At 41.7% G+C, this 23,718-nt stretch overlaps 1 protein-coding gene across 5 annotated transcripts in view; it reads left to right on the top strand.

Annotated features, from left to right (window-relative positions):
- The first annotated feature begins 996 nt into the window (after positions 1–996).
- DGKE (diacylglycerol kinase epsilon) overlaps positions 997–23,718 on the top strand; it is a 41,022-nt gene continuing 18,300 nt past the window's right edge. For all 5 annotated transcript variants that reach the window (XR_008375451.1, XM_053568173.1, XM_053568174.1 and 2 more), the window contains exons 1-8: positions 997–2,039; positions 11,154–11,313; positions 13,101–13,220; positions 15,938–16,081; positions 16,468–16,625; positions 17,173–17,224; positions 18,903–19,016; positions 21,966–22,037. Coding sequence is in view for 4 of the 5 variants with exons in the window: in XM_053568173.1 (XP_053424148.1) it covers positions 1,576–2,039; positions 11,154–11,313; positions 13,101–13,220; positions 15,938–16,081; positions 16,468–16,625; positions 17,173–17,224; positions 18,903–19,016; positions 21,966–22,037 (1,284 nt within the window). In the remaining variant the exon portion in view is untranslated. The remainder of the gene's footprint in view (positions 2,040–11,153; positions 11,314–13,100; positions 13,221–15,937; positions 16,082–16,467; positions 16,626–17,172; positions 17,225–18,902; positions 19,017–21,965; positions 22,038–23,718) is intronic.

Genomic DNA, 23,718 nt, shown 5'->3' with positions numbered 1-23,718 from the left:
CTCAGCTGCAGACAAGGACTTTGTGGCCCGTTAGGAACCAGTTACACAGCAGTTGAGGGAAGTAAGGTGAGTTGAGGGAAGCTTCACCTGTACTTACAGGCCCTCCTGGTTGCCAGCATCACTGCCTGAGCCCTGCCTTTGATAGAGGGCATTAGATTCTCATAGGAATATGAATGATCCCTACTATAAACTGCCTGTACAAGGGATATAGATCGTGTGCTATTTATGAGAATCTACTAGCAGTGTTTTTGCAACCTGTGTGCCCTGGCATACTGGTGTGCTGCGAAAGGATCTTAGGATGCCTCAAAAATTTTTAAAGATCATTAATTAAATTATTTTTTAAAGAAATTCCAAGCACAGTAAGTATATTCTTTTTTTTAAATTCTTTTTTATCAACACAATTTAAGTGTGCCATGAGATAAAAATAAAGAAAGAAAAGTTGAGAAACACTGATCTAATGCCCCATGACCTGAGAAAGAGACGAAGTGGCTTGAATTATCCCTAAGCCATCCCCTCCCTTTCGCCCGCCTACCCCTTGGGGGAAAAATTGTCTGCCATGAAAACGGTCCCTGGTACCAAAAAGGTTGGGGACCGCTGCTGTAAATAATTTGTACTGTAACTTTCATTGGCAATCCACAGACTTCAAACATCCACCCTCTTTAACGCCCCCATTGTTACTCAGTCCCCTCTTTTCCCTAGGCCACGCCCCACTCTGTGGTGTCCCGCCCCTTCCATCATCCCTATTTTCTACGTCCCCGCCCCCTCAGCCCGGCCGCTTTCCCTCCCACCTCACACCTCCGCCCCACCCCTCAGCCCGGCCGCCAACCGCCGGGCTCCCCGCCGCAGGCCCCGCCCCCGCCGCCCGCGGCCCCGGCCGGGCGCTCAAGTCTCCAGTTGCTGGCGCCTCAACCCTCCGCACGCGCGGCCTGGTCGCCGCCCGCAGGCCCCGCGTCGAGTTCCTGTGGCTCGAGGACGGCTGGAGGGCTGACTGGGAGCCGCCCCTCCGCCTCGTGCGATAGGGCCCAAGGGCGGGCGGGGCTGAGGCGCCGGTCTCCGGAGGCATCGCGAGAGAGGCCGGGGCGCCGGGCCGCGCGTGGGTGCGGGCGGGGCCCTGGAGGAGGCCACGCCCCGGGCCGGGAGCGGCGGGACGCCCCCTGGGGGAGTGCGGGACTGAGGCCGGCGCTGGCGGTTACCGACACCGACTGGCGCAGTGACGCGGAGGCGTCCGGCCTCTCCGCGGAAGGCAACCTGTAAACGTGTGTTGTGAGCCTCCCAGAGTCATCCCGGCGGCGAGGTGCGGAGGCGGCGACAGCCTCCGGCTGCGGACGCTCTCCCGCGGCTGGGCCGAAGAAGGCCGGAGGGAGGGAACGGGAGCGTGACGGCTGGACGCTGTCCCCTTGGCTGGCAGGTGCGCGGTTGGCGCCTGGGAAGCGACGCGCGTGCCGGCCCGGGGAGAGAGCGCAGCCACCTGGACGGATGGCGCTCGCCTTCGCCCGTGGAAGGCGGGGAGGGAAGAGCAAGCCCGGCGTGGACCCCGCCTGTTTCTTTCCTAGTTAGACGCGGTCCTTGGAGAAGATGGAAGGGGAGAGGCGGCCGGCGCTGGTCCCGCCCTCCGAGGGCCTGTTTGCAGACGGGCATCTGCTCCTGTGGACGCTGTGCTCGGTGCTGCTGCCGGTGTTCATCACCTTATGGTGTAGCCTCCAGCGGTCGCGCCGGCAGCTGCACCGCAGGGACATCTTTCGCAAGAGCAAGCACCGGTGGCATGACACGGACCTGTTCAGCCAGCCCACCTACTGCTGCGTGTGTGCGCAGCACATTCTGCAGGGCGCCTTCTGCGACTGCTGTGGGCTACGCGTGGACGAGGGCTGCCTCAAGAAGGCCGACAAGCGCTTCCAGTGCAAAGAGATAATGCTCAAGAATGACAGCAAGGCCCTGGACGCCATGCCCCATCACTGGATCCGCGGCAACGTGCCCCTGTGCAGTTACTGTGTGGTTTGCAAGCAGCACTGCGGTAATCAGCCTAAGCTCTGCGATTACAGGTATGGCCTTTATGGGTACGCGCTGGCCCAGAATGCACAGGTGGGAGTCATGATTTCATAGAGTGGACGTAAAGGCCTGCTTTAATCTCTGCAGGTGACCTAAACTGTTCATTTCAAGGAAGCAAGCTAATAAACTTTCCCGGTATTGTGCAAGCGGAGCGGCTTTGCATTTAATCGTTTGCTGAGATGATGCGCCTATCCTGCACTCCTCAGCCAACCTGCCCTTTTCGGGTAATAAAATTTGGCTCCTAACTTTCATCCAGAGGTTTCTAACTGCTGCGTACCACTGTTGTTACTATTAATTATCTCCTTTTTTTTTTTTTTCTTAAGACAGAGTCTCACTCTGTCACCCTAGATAGAGTGCGGTGGCGGTCATAGCTCACAGCAACCTCAAACTCTTAGGCTCAAGTGATCCTCTTTAGCCTTAGCCGCTCTGGTAGCTGGGACTACAGATGCCCGCCACAATGCCCGGCCAGTTTCTCCTATTTTTTTTAGTAGAGAAGGGGTCTTGCTCTTGCTCAGGCTGGTCTTGAACTCCTGAGCTCAGGCCATCCACCCATCCCAGCCTCCCATAGTGCTAGGATTACAGGCATGAGCCACCAGGCGAGGCCAGTTATCTCCTTTTCTAAATAAAGAAAAATGAAGTGTTGACAAATTAACTTTTTCCTTCATCCAGAAAACTGATTCATGGTGGGTTTTGCGCTAAGAATGTACAGCAAAAACAAATGTCATTCCAAAGCAATGCTTAAATATCTTTTCCTAGTATAGCTATTAGTGCCATCGTGAAATTTACTGGAAAAAAAAAAACCTGAAAGGAACATTCCTTTTGACAGATGGTCTTTCAGAACATGTAGAACCTTAGGTAAGTGACCTTGATTACGCCTGGCTTATACATACGTACTAGACAACACACATTTGTCATTAAATATTGTCTGAAAATAGATGAAGATGTTCTTTGTTGATGTCAGAGACGGGTTAAAAAGGGATGTTGTTTTGCGGATCATCTATTCTAAGCCATTTCATAATTGAGAAAATTATAGCCCCATAGGTCTACCCAGTTGTAAAATAGGACGGGCTTCCAAGATTTCTAACCCCCTGGATAGGATTAGGAAGACTAAGACGTAGCCTCCAGCCTCCTCTGAGCCTTAAGTCTGGATATCTTCATTGTAATGAATTTTACTTCTGACACATAGAAAGGTCTATAAACACATTTAAGAACGGAAATAGAAAGCTGGCGCTACACAGGAAGCTACTTTTTTGCAGATTCTTCTCATGCTAAACATTCACAAACGTGTGAATGTTTCTTGCAAAAGAATCTTTTCTAATTAGCATGAGCATATTTTGGACAACTACAAAGTTCTGTGACCATCTTTTTGTCTGGTGTCTTGGTTGTTATTGTTTTTAATTGAAAAACACTTTGTCTCACTTTGTCTCCCTTGGTGGAGTGCCATGGTGTCACAGCTCATAGCAACCTCAAACTCTTGGGCTCAAGCTATCCTCTTGCCTCAGTTTTTTATTTTTAGTAGAGACGAGGGGGTCTCACTCTTTGTCAGGCTGGTCTCAAACTCTTGAGCTCAAGCAATCCACTCTCCTTGACCTCCCAGGGTCCTAGAATTAGAGGTGTGAGCCACGTTGCCCAGCCTCTGGCGTCTTTAAAGTTTAGATGTCCTTCTTGGCATCAGTGAGAGCCAAGTTACAATGACTTAAGTATTGTTAGATTTCCTTTCCTTCTCTGCTTCTGTGCAGAATTAGATAAAAGTGGGCTTCCATAAATAACTATTTCAAACACTCCTTAATAAATAATCATAGTGCTTCTAGTTCTCCATGCAAATGATCTTTTTAAAAATGCACATCTGATCAAGTCCCTGCTCTGCTTAAAACCCTTTAAATTGCTTGTTACCATTTATGCTGATCATCTTACATTGTAAAGTCTGAAGTGCTTATTAATAGAGCAGGTGAGAGATGGTAATGGTCTCTGGCCTCTCTGCTCTTCTAGTCTAATCAACCACCTGCATTAATTTTTTTTTTTTTTTTTTTTGAGACAGCATCTCAAGCTGTCACCCTATGTAGAATGCCGTGGCGTCACAGCTCACAGCAACCTCAAACTCTTGGGCTTAAGAGATTCTCTTGCCTGAGACTCCCAAGTAGCTGGGACTACAGGCACCCACCACAACGCCCAGCTACTTTTTGGTTGCAGTTGTCATTATTGTTTAACAGGCCCCGGCTGGGCTCGAACCTGCCAGCCTTGGTATATGTGGCTGTTGCTCTAATCAGCTATGGGTGCTGAGCCCACCGACATTAAATTTTATGCACAAATAACACTAAGCTGGTTGGAGTTTCCTAAAACATCAGGCTTTTTCTTACTACCCTTCTTTTTCTCAGCTTTCCTCTCTTAGGATCCTTTTACTAGCTAGCTTCTAGGCACCCTTAAAGACTCATCTCATGTCCTTTCCTTCAAGAACCTTTCCCTGCCCTAGTTCTCTACCCCTACCACACATTTTTCCTTCTTTGATGACATAACATCCTGTATGTCAGTGGTTCTCAAAGTAAGACCCTACACCAGCAACATCAGTATCACTCCAAAAGCATACTGTTGTTCCGGTAAAATTTCATTCACATACTCAGATGGCAGACATTTTTGTGGTTTGCTAATCCTTGTTCTAGTGTCAGTCTCATAAATGACCATCTCAACTTCACATATAATTCAGCTGTCTTGTCCAGCATACTAAAGAAGAGAACTATTGCGAACAACTTTTTAGAGAAAATAAGCGGTATTGCCACTAGGGTTATTTTCCTTGTTAAGCTTTTTTAATAAATAAATAAATGAAGCAGTCATACTCCTGCACAAAAAATGCACATAATTTCATGAAGCAGTCCATATTTCCATTCAAGGGAACTTATTAGGGTAATGCTCTTTGGCTTGCTAAGGATTTTAATTACATGAATACGTTTATTTATCAAAATTCAGCAAGTATGCATATTTGTACATTTCATTGTATACAGAAATAAGATAGATTAATGAATGGATAAAAATGCTGGCTCGGCGCCTGTGGCTCAAGCAGCTAGGGCGCCAGCCACATACACCTGAGCTGGTGGGTTCGAATCCAGCCCAGACCCACCAAACAACAATGACGGCTACAACCAAAAGAAAAGACGGGCGTTGTGGCTTGTGCCTGTGGTCCCAGCTACTTGGGAAGTGGAGGCAGGAGAATCGCTTCAACCCAGAAGTTGGAGGTTGCTGTGAGCTCTAATGCCACAGCACTCTACCCAGGGCGACAGCTTAAGGCTGTCTCAAAAAAAAAAAAAAATTACGACACAATTGCAGTAAGTAATTTATTCCAGAATGTAACTGGTAGGCAATCAGTGTTCACTGAAAAAAAATTTTTTTTTGTTTTTTTCCTATAAAATACAGTGGAACCTCTGTAGTTGACCAGCTCCCTCCATTGACCACCTCCTTAAGTTGACCTAATTTTCATAGACTGGACATGCGCCACATGTATGTATCAGTACAGTAGGCCTAGTTCCTTATGTTGATCACCCCTGTATATTGACCAGTTAGTTACAGTCCCTTGAGTGGTCAACTTAAGGTTCTACTATGTTTAAAAAACAAAGGAGACTTGCTGAAATACTGAAGAGTGAATTCTCATGATGTCTGTGGTTTACTTTCAAATGATTCAGCAAAATACAAGTTTATGTTGAAAACAAAGACAATTGAGAGAGATTAATTAATTAATTAATTAAGAATCAAGCCAGATGAAGTGGCACACACCTATGATCTTAGCACTTTGGTTTTTAGACCAGCCTGAGCAAGACCCTGTCTGTAAAAAGAAATAAAAAGATTAGCTGGTCATGCTCACCCCTGTAGACTCAGCTACTTAGGAGGCTAAGGCAAGAGGATCTCTTGAGCCCAGGAGTCTGAGGTTGCAGTGACTTATGATGAGGCCACTGCACTCTTAACACAGGTGACAAAGCAAGACCCTGTCTCAAACAAAAAAAAAAAAAAAAAAATCAGACTAAAGAGGGAATTTAAAGGTATTGATTTTGCTATCCTTTGGACAAAGTTTGAAATTTTTCAAAATAAAAAGGAAAAATAAAGATCATAATAAAGATCATAAGCAATAAGCACAATGGCACAATATTATAACTAAAACCTCAAGACATTGTTAGTACTATCTTATTTTGTACTTGGGTTTGAAATCTAGGTTGATAAATACTAATTAGAGATATATAAAGACAATAATAGATTTCAAGTTTGAATATATTTCTAAAGAAAAATGTTACATAGGGCGGCGCCTGTGGCTCAAGGAGTAGGGCGCCGGTCCCATATGCCAGAGGTGGTGGGTTCAAACCTAGCCCTGGCCAAAAAAAATAAATAAATAAATAAAAAAGAAAAAAAGAAAAATGTTACATAAAATGAATAGTAAGCATTTTAGCTTTACCTTTACAAAGAAAAGGCTTACAATAACCATCACCTTGGTTAAAAGAATCTTACTGAAATTTGTGAGAATCTAGTAAATAAATGATATATTACAGATTAGTTGAGATAGAAAAGATTATTTTATGAATCTTGCTAGGACAAGTGCTGTTTGGGGGAAAAATGGTTAGCTTTTTGTAATACACTAAAATAAGTTCCAGGAAGATTAATGCAGGAGTTCTTAATTTTCTGGTTCATGGATAAAATTCCAGAAAAGCCTTGTACTTTCATGAGATTTTTTTTTATTTTTTTTGGCCAGTGCTGGGTTTGAACCCACCACCTCTGGCATATAGAACCGGCGCCCTACCCCTTTGAGCCACAGGCGCTGCCCTCTTTCATGAGATTCTTAATGGAATCTGCAGCACCAGAAGGTTAAGAAACACTGAATTAAAAATGCAAATATGAAAACTGAATGGTTGGGCTTAGAAATGGGGGCTTTTAAGCATAACAGCATTTTAATAAACTACAAAAGAAATTGTAGATCTGTAGTATATCAAAAAAATAAGCTTAAATACATTAAAAAGTACATTTAAGCCTGGCACAGTGGCTCACACCTGTAGTCCAGCACTTTGGGAGGCTGAGGTGGGAGGATTGCTTCCAGACAAGAGTATAAAGACCAGCGTGGGCAATGGATAGACACCATCTCTACAAAAAATAGAAAAATTAGCCAGGTATGGTGGTGCACACCTGTAATCTGCTTGGGAAGCTGAGGAAGGAGGATTGCTTGAGCCTAGGAGTTTCAGATTGCAGAGAGCTTGATGACACCACTGCATTCTAACCCAAGCAACACACTGCCTCAAGTAAAACAAAAAGACAAAAAGTAAATTTAAAAGAAATCTGAATCATGTTTGCAATAAATATGACAGAAAAGAAGTTGATATCTTAGTTAAACAAAAGTGCTTGTAGGCTTGGTGCCTGTAGCTCAGTGAGTAGGGTGCTGGCCACATACACCAAGGCTGGCAGGTTCAAACCTGGCCCAGGCCTGCTAAACAATGACAACTGCAGCCAAAAAATAGCCAGGCATTGTGGTGGGCACCTGTAGTCCCAGCTAGTTGGAAGGTTAAGGCAAGAGAATCACTTAAGCCCAAAAGTTTGAGGTTGCTGTAAGCTGTGATGTGACACCACTCTATCAAGGGCAACATAGTGAGACTCTGTCTCAAACAAACAAAAAAAAAGTGCATGTAATTATTTAAACCCCATGAAAGATGAATATAGGATATAAATAAAGTCACAAAAGAAGGCAAAAAAGGGGTGGCGCCTGTGGCTCAGTCTGTAGGGCGCCAGCCCCATATGCCGAGGGTGGCGGGTTCAAACCCAGCCCCGGCCAAACTGCAACCAAAAAATAGCCGGGCATTGTGGTGGGCGCCTGTGGTCCCAGCTGCTTGGGAGGCTGAGGCAGGAGAATCGCTTAAGCCCAGGAGTTGGAGGTTGCTGTGAGCTGTGTGAGGCCACGGCACTCTGCCGAGGGCCATAAAGTGAGACTCTGTCTCTACAAAAAAAAAAAAAAAAAGAAGGCAAAAAAGAATCTCAGCTTTAGGTAGCGATCAAAGACCTCCAAATGAAAACAAAAGAATACTTTTTCTCTCTATCATATTACCAAGGAAAACTTTTTAAGTACTGATGAGCAATATTAGCAAGTGTTAGTTATGATGGATTCCTTCATGTACTGGTCCCAAGCATATTGGACAAATATCCAGAAACTATCTAAATGTCTTTAAAAAAAAAAAACAGAAACAGGGTTAATTAAATTATGGTATGTCCGTATGATACATTGTTATACATTCTTTACAAACTGTGTATTTTTTGTTTGTTTGTTTTGTACAGACAGAGTCTCACCTTATGGCCCTCGGTAGAGTGCCATGGCATCACACAGCTCACAGCAACCTCCAACTCCTGGGCTTAAGCGATTCTCTTGCCTCAGCCTCCAAGTAGCTGGGACTACAGGCGCCCGCCACAATGCCCGGCTATTTTTTGGTTGCAGTTCAGCCGGGGCCGGGTTTGAACCCGCCACCCTCAGTATATGGGGCTGGCGCCCTACCAACTGAGCCACAGGCACCACCCTACAAACTATGTTTTTAAGAAATATCTGATAGGGGCGGCGCCTGTGGCTCAGTCGGTGAGGCGCCGGCCCCATATACCGAGGGTGGCGGGTTCAAACCTGGCCCCGGCTGAACTGCAACCAGAAAAAAAAAAAGAAATATCTGATGATGGCTCGGCCCCTGTAGCACAGTGGTTACAGTGCCAGCCACATACACCAAGGGTGGCGGGTTCCAACCTGGCCCGGACCAGCTAAACAACAATGACAACTGCAACAAAAAATAGTCAGGCTTTGTGGCAGGCACCTGTAGTCCCAGCTACTTGGAAGGCTGAGGCAAGAGACTCGCTTAAGCCCAAGAGTTTAAGGTTGCTGTGAGCTGTGACGCCACGGCACTCTACCAAGAGCAACATAGTGAGACTCCGTCTCAAAAAAAAAAAAAAGAAAAGAAATATCTGATGACATACAAAACTGTTCATGATACAGTGTATCCATGTATAGGTATATATGCATATTATATCATATTTCTAACCTGAAAAACAAACATATAGACACTGTAAAACTAAGACTAAGTACATCAGAATCCAGAATCTCTGGATGATTTTTTATTTTATGGCTTTTTATATTTCTAAATTCTCAAGCATAAGCTAGTATTATTTAAAATACAATTTAAAAAATTTATAGGCCGAGCGCAGTGGCTTATGCTGTAATCCCAGCACTTGGGAGGGCCGATGCCGGTGGATTGCCTGAGCTCACCAGTTCGAGACCAGCCTGTACAAGAGTAAGACCCCATCTCTAAAAAATAGCCAGGCATTGTGGTGGGCACCTGTAGTCCCAGCTACTTGGGAGGTTGAGGCAAGAGAATCACTTAAGCCCAAGAGTTTGAGGTTGCTGTGAGCTGTGATGTAACTGCACTCTACTGAGGGCGACAAAGTAAAACTCTGTCTCAAAAAAAAAAAATTTATATAAGTAGTTCATGAATATATTCTGGTTTTTAGGATCTTGAGTAATGATCAAAAGTTAATGTTCTTCCATCCCTCAGAGATTTTCTCCCAGAGGAAACTATTACAAAATAATTCAGTAGGTATCCCTGCAGGTAACTTTCAATAATAATATACTATTTTAAAAGTATATTGGTGATAGACCAATAAAAGGAGGTAGTATACCTCAGCATTTAATTGATCTATTATCTCAAGCTTAGTTTGAGAATAAGTATCAACACGCCCCCTGGGTGAGGGCTCTTCTACAAATGGAACTTTACCCTGGAAGTGAGAACAATATAACCTAAAAATTGTACCCTCATGTTAATTTGAATAAAGTTTAAAAAAAAGAAAACAAGTATCAAAAGCGTTATTGTGCAAGTTATTTTATGGTATTCTCTTTAATAGATTATGCAGATCACTCTTCTTTTAGCTGTAAGTAGAAACTCTCAGAATAAACAGGAGTAATTACTTGACAAATCTGAATATCCAAAGGCAAAAAACAGCCTTAACTAGAAAGAGCTCTGGGTGAAAGGGTATTTGTCTTCTTTTTAAATTCATTTAATAATAACAGTTCTTTTCTGATGGCCTGTTTCTATTTGTCTAGTCAGATCTGCCTATCCTTGAGTGGATTAAATACTTAGCAGATTAATAATAGAAACCTGGGACCTTTCTGAGCACGCTTCCCAGTTTGTTCCATGAATTGGATCCAAACTAGAGACAAATCTGAATCCAAATGTTCTTTCTGTATTTGAAAAGCAAACATAAATTGATTTTATATTAACTGCCAAAAACAAATGGACTATTATATTTATATTTATGAGCTAAGAGCTTTTCAAACTGGACCCTGGGAAACTCTTCAAGGGGCGAGGTCAGCAGGGCATTTGAGCAGCAAGGACTTCAGGCCTCACAAAACCATCTGTCAAAGCACAAATATGCATAAAACTGTTGTTCTAGATCAGCTTTGGTTTATATAGATTATATATCTTTTTTTTTTTTTTTTTTTTGCGGTTTTTGGCCGGGGCTGAGTTTGAACCCACCACCTCCGGCATATGGGGCCGGTGCCGTACTCCTTGAGCCACAGGCACCGCCCTATATAGATTATATCAATATTTACCAGGCTATAAATTAAAACTGAGAAACTTAAGATATTTGTTCATTTTAAAATAATAAGGATAACATAAGTAACATATCTTTATGAAAAATGAAAATTTGGTGGGAAGATAATCATTTTACAGTTTTGTGCATTATTTGACTTGAGATTCAGCTAGATTCTCATATCTGCTATTATTATGGCACATGTCATACAGCTTCGGAAAACTTCACTGTATACTTTTGAGAGAATGGGGATGAAACAACTTCTTAGTATTATTATTTACTTTAATCTCACACAGATACCCTGAATGGATCTTGGGGGTCCCAAGTCACACTTCAAGAAACAAATAATGTTCAAATGTTACTGCTCTGTTTTCATTATGCAGATATGGTTATATTATCTTTTATTTGCCACATTCTATGCTTAAATAATGATGAAATTATTATTGGTTTTTTGACAAAAATGATTGGGTTTGGGGTCAATAAGATTATGGTTTAAAATTAATTAGTGTCTTTGTTTCTTGCTTCAGGTGTATTTGGTGCCAGAAAACAGTACATGATGAGTGCATGAAAAGTAGCTTAAAGAATGAAAAGTGTGATTTTGGAGAATTCAAAAACCTCATCATTCCACCCAGTTATTTAAGCGCCATTAATCAGATGCGTAAAGACAAAAAAACAGATTATGAAATGGTAATTAAAGGTTTTTTCCTCATGTAATTGATTTCTAAAAAGTTAAGTCATTGTGTGAGACAGTTAAGATTGTATGTAAGAAGAATCAGAGCCAGGATTCTCTAAGGATGAGAGAAAAGGATGAGGTCAAAACCAAAGGGGAACATAAAATGTAATTATGGTAAGCCATAAAGTCCTATGCTGAGTAAATGTATCTCTCAGTCTTTATGTAGCTGTTACGGAAAGATTACAAAATTTATTTATTTCCTACTTTAATATACTGAAGTAATTGATCTATTTTGTTTTAAAATTGCACCTTGTCCAAGTTAAAATTTTGTATCTTAAATGTCACTTTTGTTGGCAGCGGCTGTAACTCAGTGGGTAGGGCACCGGCCACATACACCGAGGCTGGTGGGTTCAAACCCGGCCCAGGCCAGCTAAAACAACAATGACAACTGCAACAGCAACCAAAATATAGCTGGGCATTGTGGCGGGCACCTGTAGTACCAGCTACTTGGAGGCTGAGGCAAGAGAATCGCTAAGCCCAAGAGTTGGAGGTTGCTGTGAGCTGTTACACCACAGCACTCTACCCAGAACGACAGCTTGAGACTGTCTCTCAAAAAAATAAATAAATAAATGCAATGTCACTTTTGTCAATATTACTGCAAGGAAAAGGAGCATTTTAAATTTTTCAAACTTTAATGTTTTAATAAGTATTTTTTAAGTCTAAATCTCTTACTTATCTGAATTCAGTCTGAGATCAAAAGAGATAAGAATCACTAAGTAAAAATCACAGAACAGCTTCATTGGTGGTTATATCTACAAGAAGAGAGAAAAGGGAAAGAAAAGGTTAGATTGTGAAAAGCATTCATTTCGGGCAGGCAAGGTGGCTTATGCCTATAATCCTAGCACTCTGGGAGGCTGAGGCTAGTGAATTGCTTGAGCTCAGGAGTTCGAGACCAGCCTGAGCAAGAGCAAGACCCTGCCTCTACTAAAAATAGCAAAATTAATTGGGCATTGTGGCAGGCACCTGTAGTCCCAGCTACTTGGGAGGCTAAGGCAAGAGAACCGCTTGAGCCTAAGAATTTGAGGTTGCTGTGAGCTGCAATGCCATGGCACTCTACCAAGGACATCAGAGTGAGACTCTGTCTCAAAAAAAGAAAAGCATTTGTTTTATTTGATTTTGGGGTATTATAAATCTGGACTTTTGTATATTTTTCTTTTTAAAAAGAAGAAAGCTTGCAAACTAAGTGATACTGAAAAGGGAAATTAAGGAAAGAAGTTAGAGAAAAATCAATGTTCATTCTGTGAATGGTTGAAAGAACTTGAGATGTATTGCCTAGGAGATAAGACTGAGAAATAGAGTGCTTCTGTGCGCAGCCATTTTATGGAAAAACAAATGATTTCTAGTTGCTCTAGGAAGCAGAATTAGAATAATGAATCAAAATTATTGAAAGACATTTTCTACTCAATGTAAGTCAAAACTTTCTAATTTGACTTAGCAGTGTAATCAGCTGCCTTTTTAGTGAGTTCCTTCTTATGTGAGTGTGCAAATATATGCTGGACAACTTACCTAGAATGTTGTAGAAGAAAAGTATACGTCAAGTGGAAGGTATCGCTAAGGTCCCCTTCCATTCTGAGAATTCTTTGATTTTTATATTGCATAAGAATAATGGTATTGTTTTTTATTTTTTGCTTGGTACAGTTTTCATTTTAGCAAATTACAGCACCGTTATTATTAAGGCTTAGAAAATGTGCTTGCCATCTCTGAGGTATTAAACCTTTCTCTCTCATGTTAATTTTTTTAGCTCGCCTCCAAGCTCGGAAAGCAGTGGACCCCATTAATAATCCTGGCCAACTCTCGTAGTGGAACTAATATGGGAGAAGGACTGCTGGGAGAATTTAGGATCTTACTGAATCCAGTCCAGGTAACTGAAAAGAAAACCTTCCCTTCTTTGTTAAATTTTTTCATTTTTAGCTTTTTATTTTCCCAAAATGCTATGGTTTTTAAAGCTCTAAATCACTAATCATCTGATAATAGGAAATAATAGTATTACAGAAAGATCAAGACATTCAAATACGTGGAAACACAGGACCCCTCAGGGTGGGATGGTGCCACCACTTTACAAAAGTTGGGCAGTTTCTTAAAAATTTAAACCTGAATTTATCATATCTTCTAGCATTCCCTCTATTAGGAATTTTTTACTTTATTTTTACTTCTCTGTTCTGCCCAGGAGAAGTAAAAACACATGTCTCAAAAAGACTTGAATATAAATGTTCATAGCAGCATTATTCTTTTTTTTGTTTTGTTTTTGTTTTTTGTTTTTTTTTGTAGAGACAGAGTGTCACTTTATGGCCCTCGGTAGAGTGCCGTGGCATCACACAGCTCACAGCAACCTCCAACTCCTGAGCTTAAGCGATTCTCTTGCCTCAGCCTCCCGAGTAGCTGGGACTACAGGTGCCCGCCACAACGCCCAGCTATTTTTTGGTTGCAGTTCAGCCGGGGCCTAGTTTGAACCCGCCACCCTCCGTATATGGGGCCGGCGCCTTACCGACCGAGCTACAGGCGCCGCCCAAGCAGCATTATTCTTAAGAGTCAAAAAGTGGAAACAACCCAACTACAAAATGTGGTATGCCCATACAATGCAGTACCATTCATTGATAAAAAGGAACAAGCTGCTGATACGTACATATTCCAATAAATGTACCTCACAAACATGCTAAGTGAAAGAAACAAGACACAAGGGACCACGTACTGTATGATTCCCTTTATGTGACCTGTCCAGAAACAGCAGATCTATAGAGACAGAGAATAGAATAGTGGTTTCCTGAGGCTGGAGTTACAAGTGGTGAGTGGCTGCAAATGAGCATTGAGGGATCTTACCAAAGGAACAAAAATGTTTTAAACCGGATTGTGGAAGTGGTTGCACAGCTTAGTAAACTTACTAAAAATTGTTGGCTTGTTCCTTTAAATGGGTGAATTTTATGATATGTAAATTATACTCAATTTTTAAAACAAGGAAAGTTGCTAGTCATGAGTACATACACTAGCAACTTCTGCTTGGAAAAACTAAACCCATTGTGCCACAATCAGAAATGCAATAACTTTTTTCCTTTCAATTTGTATTTTTTACACTTTTTTTTTTTTTTTTTTTTTTTTTTTTTGGTGCAGTTTTTGGCCAGGGCCAGGTTTGAACCCACCACCTTCAGTATATGGGGCTAGCACCCTACTCCTTGAGCCACAGGTGCCGCCCAGTATTTTTTACACTTTTAATATAACACAGCTTCAGAAAATTATAAAAATAATTAAAAAAGAGGGCGGCTCCTATGGCTCAGTGAGTAGGGCACCGGCCCCATATACCAAGGGTGGCGGATTCAAACCCAGCCCCGGCCAAACTGCAACAAAAAAATAGCCAGGCATTGGGTGGCGCCTGTGGCTCAAAGGGGTAGGGCGCCAGCCCCATATGCCGGAGGTGGTGGGTTCAAACCCAGCCCCAGCCAGAAACTGCAAAAAAAAAAAAAATTTTTTTTTAAATAGCCGCGCATTGTGGCGGGCACCTGTAGTCCCAGCTACCCAAGGAGGCCAAGGCAAAAGAATCACCTAAGCCCAGGAGTTGGAGGTTGCTGTGAGCTGTGTGACGCCCTGGCACTCTACTGAGGGCAATAAAGTGAGACTCTATCTCTACAAAAAAATAAATAAATAATAGTAATTATAATAAAAAAATCACCTGCAATTTCCCCACATCGGTTTTCATTTGTATTTGAAATTTGTTTCCTTTAATTATCTTTATGGTTACATATTAGTCCTGTAACCCTAATCTAGATACAAATTTACATTTTGGGTTTTTTTTTTTTTAACTTAATGGTATAAATATTTTTTCCTATTGCACACAGTCCTCATAATTATGTATGACTAAAATGATTGAGTGGATGGTCATTGTTTATTTATCCAGTCTCCTACTACTGGAATTGATACTGTCTCCAAGATTGTACTATTACAAATAACGCCACAGTGTCATTGTTTATTTATCCAGTCTCCTACTACTGGAATTGATACTGTCTCCAAGATTGTACTATTACAAATAACGCCACAGTGAATATCTTTATCCACGGGACATTTTTGTCTTTTGAAATATTTTTCTAGGATTATTTATGGAATTATGAGTATCAAAGGTCTTTCTATTTTTATGTCAATTTATATATTGCAATATTTTCTGAAAATTTGTATTAACTTACTCTAGTGATTGTTTTTTTTTTAAACCATTATAAAATATGAAATACTAGTTAAAGGTGAACTTAGCATGGTGAACAGGAAGTTGGCAATGTGATATAATGGATAAACTATATGTTTGAATTTGTGTTTCAGCACTTAATTGTCTGGAGAATCACAGGCAAGTGACTTACCCATCCTGCACCGTAGTCTCCTGATGGACAGAATGAGACTAACTTCTGCTTTGTGGGCTCAGGGCAGAGATGAGCCACAGTGAATATAAAGAATCCGAGGCAGTGCCTGGCATCTTGCTAAAGATAGATACATAGTAGCCAGAATTGTTAATTAGCCTCATCTCTACTCATCCAGAGGGAAATCATTCTCACAGATGAACGGCAGTATGCCATAAGAATCATTTTTTTCTTTGTCTTTTAGGTTTTTGATGTAACTAAAACTCCTCCTATCAAAGCCCTCCAACTTTGTACTCTTCTTCCCTATTATTCAGCTCGAGTACTTGTTTGTGGAGGGGATGGGACTGTGGGCTGGGTCCTGGATGCAGTGGATGAAATGAAGATTAAGGTATTAGTCTTTAAGACCTACCATAGAAATACTTCTAAGATAAATATACAATATTTTTGGTTCATATTTATTATGTAAATGAATGTTAGAAAATATTGCCAATTTCGAGGGACTTTACCTAACAAATGCAATCAGTGTAACCTGGTTTCTTGTACCGTCAGTGAATCCCCAACAATAAAAATAAATAAATCCAATAAAATAAAAATTTTTTTAAAAAAATTGCCTATTTCAAATAGCTAAGAAGGAGGTATTAAGATTAAGCAATTAGCACAACCTTTAAAACAACATATAGTTGTTATATTTGTATCTTTATTGCTTTGGTCTTTAAACTTTATAAAATATTATTACTCTACAAATCTGAAGAAAATATATCTTCCATATTCTAGGGACAAGAAAAGTACATTCCACAAGTTGCAGTCTTGCCTCTGGGAACAGGCAATGATCTGTCCAATACATTGGGTTGGGGTACAGGTTATGCTGGAGAAATCCCAGTCGCACAGGTCTTAAGAAATGTAATGGAAGCAGATGGCATTAAACTAGATCGGTAAGTTACATTTCCCCAAAGAGTTGCCTTTTGGGATTTGGCAATATTGTTTGGTTTGTAAGTGAAGACTTCCATAGATACAAAGTGAAATGTAATTTAAATGTATAAGACTGTATTGTGCTTAAGTATAGATGTTGGTGTTTCCTTTAGTTCGGTGGTTCTCAAACTGTGGGTTGCGATCCCTTTGCAGGTTCCTGCATATCAGATATTGACATTACAATTCATAACAGTAGCAAAATTACAGTTATGAAGTAGCAACGAAAATTATTTTATATGGTTGGGGGTCACCATAACATGAGGCACTATATTAAAGGGTCACAGCATTAGGAAGGTTGAGAACCATTTTTCAGTTGTTATGTAGAACTGGAGTCCATAAGTTACTCCGAGTATTTATCCCTAAGTTTGCATGCTCACTTAGCTGTGTTTACTTTTTCAAATGTCCTTTTAGTAGAAGAACCTCATTTATCCAAACATCCAGATTGTGGGGGGGGGGGGTTGGTTAAAAGTATTGGTTTGTTGTGTTTTTGTTTCATCTTCTGTTTTTTAGATGGAAAGTTCAAATAACAAATAAAGGATACTACAACTTAAGAAAACCCAAGGTATGTTTTTAGTGCTTCTGTTGCAAATACATTCATCAAACATACTTGGGCTGCCTCCATTGCATAAGATGTGGCACCGTGTTGTGGAATAGAAATCTGGTGCTTAGCTGGAGGGAGGTGGTTATGGAGCAGAAGAGAAACCTACGTACTCACTTCACAAGCCGGACTGTGAAGCGTGCTGTAGGAGAGAACAAAGTGCTCAGTTCTGTCCCAGCTGCTCAGGCTAGGAAGATTGCAAAAGAAGTGACATGGGAGTTGGTGCTAAAAGGAACAAAGGAGTTCCAGGCAGAGGGAATAGTGGTGAGAGAGTGCAAAGCACGGTTAGCAAGTAACAACTGATACAGAGATAGCAGACCTACAGTCTTAAAGGATGCTCTAGAGCTAGCATGAAAATAGCTTAGAAGCCTATGCTAGGGCACAAATAAGGAGAATCAGAATGAGGATAGTCCAGAGACATTTTAAAGGTAGAATTGAGCAAGACTTGACAACCAATTAGTATATGTATAAAAAGACAGGAGAAAATACATACTACTACTAGATACGTAAATTAGAAGTTTCAGGTTTGGGTAGGAAGAAAGGGAGTTAGATTTTAGGCCTATTCACTCAAAAGGCTGTGAAGCATTGAACAAAAAGTTAGAAGCTGAAGCTTATTGCCTGGGAACAAAGACAGAGCTGGAGATGTAGGTTGAAGGATCCAGGCTGGGTTTGGAAGAAAAGCAAAGTGCAAGGGTCAATAGCCTGCGTTGAGATTGAATGAAGCTGAGATCCTGAGAGCTGCAAAAGCTGTGAGAACACAATAGTGATAAGTCTGAATGCATAACGAGGAGCCTTTCTTTTTTTTTTTTTGATACAGAGCTTCAAGATATCACCCTGGATAGAGTGCTGTGGCATCACAGCTCACAGCAACCTCCAACTCCTGGGCTCAAGCAGTTCTCTTGCCTCAGCCTCCCAAGTAGCTGAGACTACAGGTGCCCACCACAACACCCGGCTATTTTTTGGTTGTAGTTGTCATTGTTGTTTGGCAGGCGTGGGCTGGATTCGAGCCCGCCAGCTCTGGTGTATGTGGCTGGAGCCTTAGCTGCTTGAGCTACAGGCACCAAGCCATGAAGAGCCTTTCTAAATGGTCAGGTCTGAGGTGTAGCGTATAAAAATGGAAAGTGAGATTCCTGTCTATAGTTAGTTATCAGCTTTGAACTAAAGCTTTATTTATGGTAATTACTTCACCAAACAGTATGAAAATAGCTCTATGTGAAAAGTAAATGCAAAAAATATTCACTTTTCAAAGAAACATTAAGATCGGCCAAACGTAGTAGCCCGTGCTTATAATCCTAGCACTCTAGGAGGCAGAGGTGGGAGGATACCTTGAGCTGAGGAGTTCAAGACCAGCCTGAGCAAGAACAAGACCCCATTTGTACTAAAAATAGAAAAATTTAGCTGAGCATTTTGGTGGGTGCCTGTAGTCCCAGCTACTCAGGAGACTGAGGCAAGAGGATCACTTGAGCCCAGGAATTTGAGGGCTAGGCTGTGAGCTAGAGTGACACCATGGCACCCTAGCCTGGACCACAGAGTGAGACTCTGTCTCAAAGGAAAAGCCATAAAGATTAAGGTTGACATATTAATTATGATGAAGGCTTGGATGGAAGTATAGTCTGTTGCTTATTCTTAACCTTTCTCACAGGTATTTACAATGAACAACTATTTTTCTGTTGGACCTGATGCTCTCATGGCTCTCAATTTTCATGCTCATCGTGAGAAGGCACCGTCTCTGTTTTCTAGCAGAATTCTTAATAAGGTGTGTTGGATAAAATAACATTTCCTGCTTATCACTGAAGGTACAGTAAAAATCAATAGTTCAATTATATTTAGCACTCTTGGTTTGGATTGAGCTAACTTAGGGAACTATTTACCTGCTCTGTTATGTAAGAACATCAAATTAGATCCTTAAATGTCTTTTATCAAAGTATTTTATAATTATAACTAATATTTTTAAGTTCAAAGTAGGGATGAATGACATGCCTGGTGTGGTGGCTTACACCTGTAATCCCAGCACTCTGGGAGACCCAGGAGGGCAGATCACCTGAGCTCACGAGTTCGAGGCCAGCCTGAGCTAGTGTGAAACCCTGTCTCTAAAAATAGCCAGGCATTGAGGTGGGCACCTGTAGTCCCAGCTACTTGGGAGGCTGAGGCAAGAGAATCACTTGAGTCCAAGAGTTTGAGGTTGCTGTGAGCTGTGACTCTACAGCACTCTACCAGGGGTGACAAAATAAGACTCTATCTCAAAAAAAAAAAAAAAAAAGTAGGGATGATTTACAGCATATTTTGCTTAAATGATAACTAAATGGAATGTAGGATAGGTATCTTAAATGGCAACTAAAACTGGAAAGAAATTTTAGGCAGAATAAATTTTTGGTAAAATCATTAATGAAAAACAGATTCCACTGGCTTGTAAAAACTCCAAAAGGCAAATGAGGCAAGGAAAAGAGCAGCTTGTTTACCACAGCTTTTAGCTAAGGTCATCTTCTGCCTCTAGTATAATTGATTCCTTTGGTGGAAGTTTTATTTTAGAATTTTTTTAAATGACTTGTAATTGGGCAACAAGATGTGAAAAATAAATGCAAAACAGTTGCATTCCTGGTTCTGTTTTACAAATATTCCAAATTTTAAAATAGTTCCCTTTTATTAATAGTTACTACGGCAGTAAGTATTGCTATTTGTGCATTTGGTAATTAACACCACATCCCAAAGCTTCTGTCATTCAAAAGGGATAAAATGTTTGTTAGATTTATCTGCATTTGTCTGCATTACCATCCTTAAGTCATCTTAAGTACTAGAAAGAGATGAAATTTTCTAATTTTAATACAGTTTTCTTTATAAAATACAGGTTTGTTTTTTTTTTTTGTAGAGACAGAGTCTCACTTTATGGCCCTCGGTAGAGTGCCGTGGCCTCACACAGCTCACAGCAACCTCCAACTCCTGGGCTTAAGCGATTCTCTTGCCTCAGCCTCCCGAGTAGCTGGGACTATAGGCGCCTGCCACAACGCCCGGCTATTTTTTTTTTTTTTGGTTGCAGTTTGGCCGGGCTGGGTTTAAACCCGCCACCCTCGGTATATGGGGCCGGCGCCTTACCGACTGAGCCACAGGCGCCGCCCTAAAATGCAGATTTTTTGATAAAGTGGAAGAAAACACCAGTTAGACTCAAACCACCCCTATCCCATATTTCTTCCGAGAAAAAGGCTTATTGAACTTAAAAGTTACGGCATCATCTAAGAGAGAGGGATGATTAACATTTCATCTTTTGTGCCACAGTTCACCTAGAACTTTTAAATCATAATAGAATAAAATGTAATATTAAAAATGATGCCAGGGCTCGGCGCCTGTGGCTCAAGTGGCTAAGGCACCAGCCACATACACCTGAGCTGGCGGGTTCAAATCCAGCCCGGGCCCGCCAAACACCAGTGACGGCTGCAACCAAAAAATAGCCAGGCGTTGTGGCAGGCACCTGTAGTCCCAGCTACTTGGGAGACGGAGGCAGGAGAATCACTTGAGCCCAGGAGTTGAAGGTTGCTGTGAGCCTTGATGCCACAGCACTCTGCCCAGGGTGACAGCTTGAGGCTCTTTCTCAAAATATAAATAAATAAATAAATAAATAAATAAATAGATAAAAATGATGCCAGAAGTGTTCTGTAATGTGTTAGAGCAGTGGTTCTCAACCTTCCTTATGCCGCAATGTATTTTCATTATTACAAAGGGGTCACGACCCACAGGTTGAGAACCGCTGTGTTAGAGAAATTTTTACATTGTGTTTTTTTTTTTTTTGAGACAGAGTCTGACTTTTTCACCCTCAATAGGGTGCTGTGGCATCACAGCTCACAGCAACCTCAAATTCTTGGGCTTAAGCGATTCTCTTGCCTCAGCCTCCCAAGTAACTGCGACTACAGGCACTCGCCACAGTGCCTGGCTATTTTTAGAGACGAGGTCTCACTCTGGCTCAGGCTGGTCTCAAACCTGTGAGCCTAGACAATCCATTTGCCTCAGCCTCCCAGAGTGCTGTGATTACAGGTGTGAACCACAGCGCCTGGCCACACAGGTTTTTTTATACACAGAGGGTGCCAGAAAAAATGTATGCACATTTTAAAAAAGGAAAAAACTATATTAAATTTGTAATACTCAAGTCATGTTTGACTTCTGCAAATGTGTATACTTAAAATGTGTATACTTCTTAAAATGTGTATACTTTTTTGGCCCCCTCTGTATTTTCATTGCTGCCCCCAGAAGGTTCTAATTTTAACCTTTAAATTTTTTTTTTTTTTTCGTAGAGACAGAGTTTCACTTTATGGCCCTCGGCAGAGTGCCGTGGTCTCACACAGCTCACTGGGCTTAAGCCATTCTCTTGCCTCAGCCTCCCGAGCAGCTGGGACTACAGGCGCCCGCCACAACGCCCGGCTATTTTTTGGTTGCAGTGTGGCCGGGGCCGGGTTTGAACCCACCACCCTCGGTATATGGGGCCGGCGCCTTACCGACTGAGCCAACCTTTAAATTATTTAGATGGATATTGGGTGGGGCAGAGGTCGCATTCCAAAAGTATCCCTTTTGCTTTCCCTTCTCTCCATACCGAGTCCTCGCTAAGGAAACACAATTCAACATGCGTATCATAAAGTTTAGGTACGGTATGATTTTTCTTAATGTTTACAGGGTTTGTTACGTTGTTTTGATATCATATCTTCCATCTTTTTTTTTATAGGCTGTTTACTTATTCTATGGAACCAAAGATTGTTTAGTGCAAGAATGTAAAGATTTGAATAAAAAAGTTGAGGTAAGCTACTAATACCTTTTCCAAAGTTTAAGTAACTCTGGATTATAAAGATTTTTTTAACATTGTTTTTTTATTTTTTATTTTTTAAAACATTAGCCAGGCATGGTGGCACGTGCCTGTAGTTCCAGCTACTTGGGAGGCTGAGGCAGGAGGATTGCTGTAGTTCAAGGCTGCAGTGAGCCACTATGATCATGGCTATGAGGAGACACTGCACTCCAGTCCGGAGTATTTTCTTCTTCCTGGGCTTTGATAGTAGTGGTAGAGTGAAACTACAAGATCACACTTTAGGGCAGCGCCTGTGGCTCAAGGAGTAGGGTGCCAGCCCAATATACCAGAGGTGGTGGGTTCAAACCCAGCCCTGGCCAAAAAACTGCAAAAAAAAAAAAAAAAAATCACACTTTATTCCATTGTCTGGTATTTAACATTTATAGAAATTGTTTGTTTTTTCTTTGGATTAGAAAACAAGAAAAAATTAAAAAAAAATTATTTGTGAAACCACCCAAAAAATGCCAGAAACTGTCCTAGGTATTGGAGATATGATAAATTCCTTGCTGTATGTTTGCAGTGTAGGAAAAAGATATTTAAACCACATTGCAATGCAGCATGAGAAGTGATGTGATAGGAAAAGTATGTGGTCTTGTAGGAATAAATAAGAGCAGTACATAACCCATGGGCTGCAGAGAACGTCTAGGGAAAGGAACAGGAAGAAGAAAGTTTTTCCAGAAGTGACAAGCTGGCTCTGAAAATTAAATAAAAATTAGCTAAGTGAAGAAGGAAAGGAAGATTGTTCTAGACTGAGAATAGCATGTACAAAAGGCCCAGAGGCAGGGCAGAACATGGCATGTCTAAGTGAGTTCAGGCTGGGGCATAACTTGCAGGAAAGAAAGTGGCAAGAGCCAGGGCCAGGGAGAGATGGTCAGAGGCCAAACCACAAGGATCGTGAGAAGCGTGGATTTTTTGTTTTTTCTGAGACAGAGAGTCTCTTTCTTGCCCCCAGTAAAGTGCCATGGTGTCATAGCTCACAGCACCTCAAACTCTTGGGCTCAAGCGATCCTCTGGCCTCAGCCTCCCGAGTACCTAGGACTACAGGCACCCTCACAATGCCTGGCTATTTTTTAGAGACGGGGTCTCGGTCTTGCTCAGTCTAGCCTGGAACTCGTGAGCTTAAGCCAGAGTGCTGGGATCATAGACGTTTGCTACCACGCCTGGCCCTTGGATTTTTTTTTTTTTTTTTCTGTCTCACTCTGTTGCCCAAGCTAAAGTGGAGTGGCATTGTCATAGCAACCCCAAACTCCTGGATCAAGTGATCCTGCCCTAGTCTCCTAAGCAGCTGGAACTGCAGGCACGTGCCATTGTACCTGGCCTGGAGCAGGATTTCATCATGTGCATAGAGTCAAACCACTGAAAGGTTGTAATTAAGGAATGATACATTTGCCCTTACAAGTGTCAGTGTGCTTGCTCTGTAAGGGATGTATAAGAGGAGAATAAATGGTGTTCTGCACTAAGGTACTATCAGGAATAATGGAAAGAGAAAGAAGTAGCATCAGCTATTGCCCAGTGATTAATCAGATGTGGAGGATAAAGGCAAAGAAGTCAAAAATAACTCCCAGGTTTCTGGCTTAGCAACTGGGGTAGGGGGTAGGGATGCTGCTTTTTCCTCTTCCTGGGGACAGGAAGAGCA

This window comes from Nycticebus coucang, chromosome 18 (assembly GCF_027406575.1).
Source record: "Nycticebus coucang isolate mNycCou1 chromosome 18, mNycCou1.pri, whole genome shotgun sequence".
Lineage (NCBI taxonomy): Eukaryota > Metazoa > Chordata > Mammalia > Primates > Lorisidae > Nycticebus > Nycticebus coucang.
This window is presented reverse-complemented; position numbering and strand designations above follow the sequence as displayed.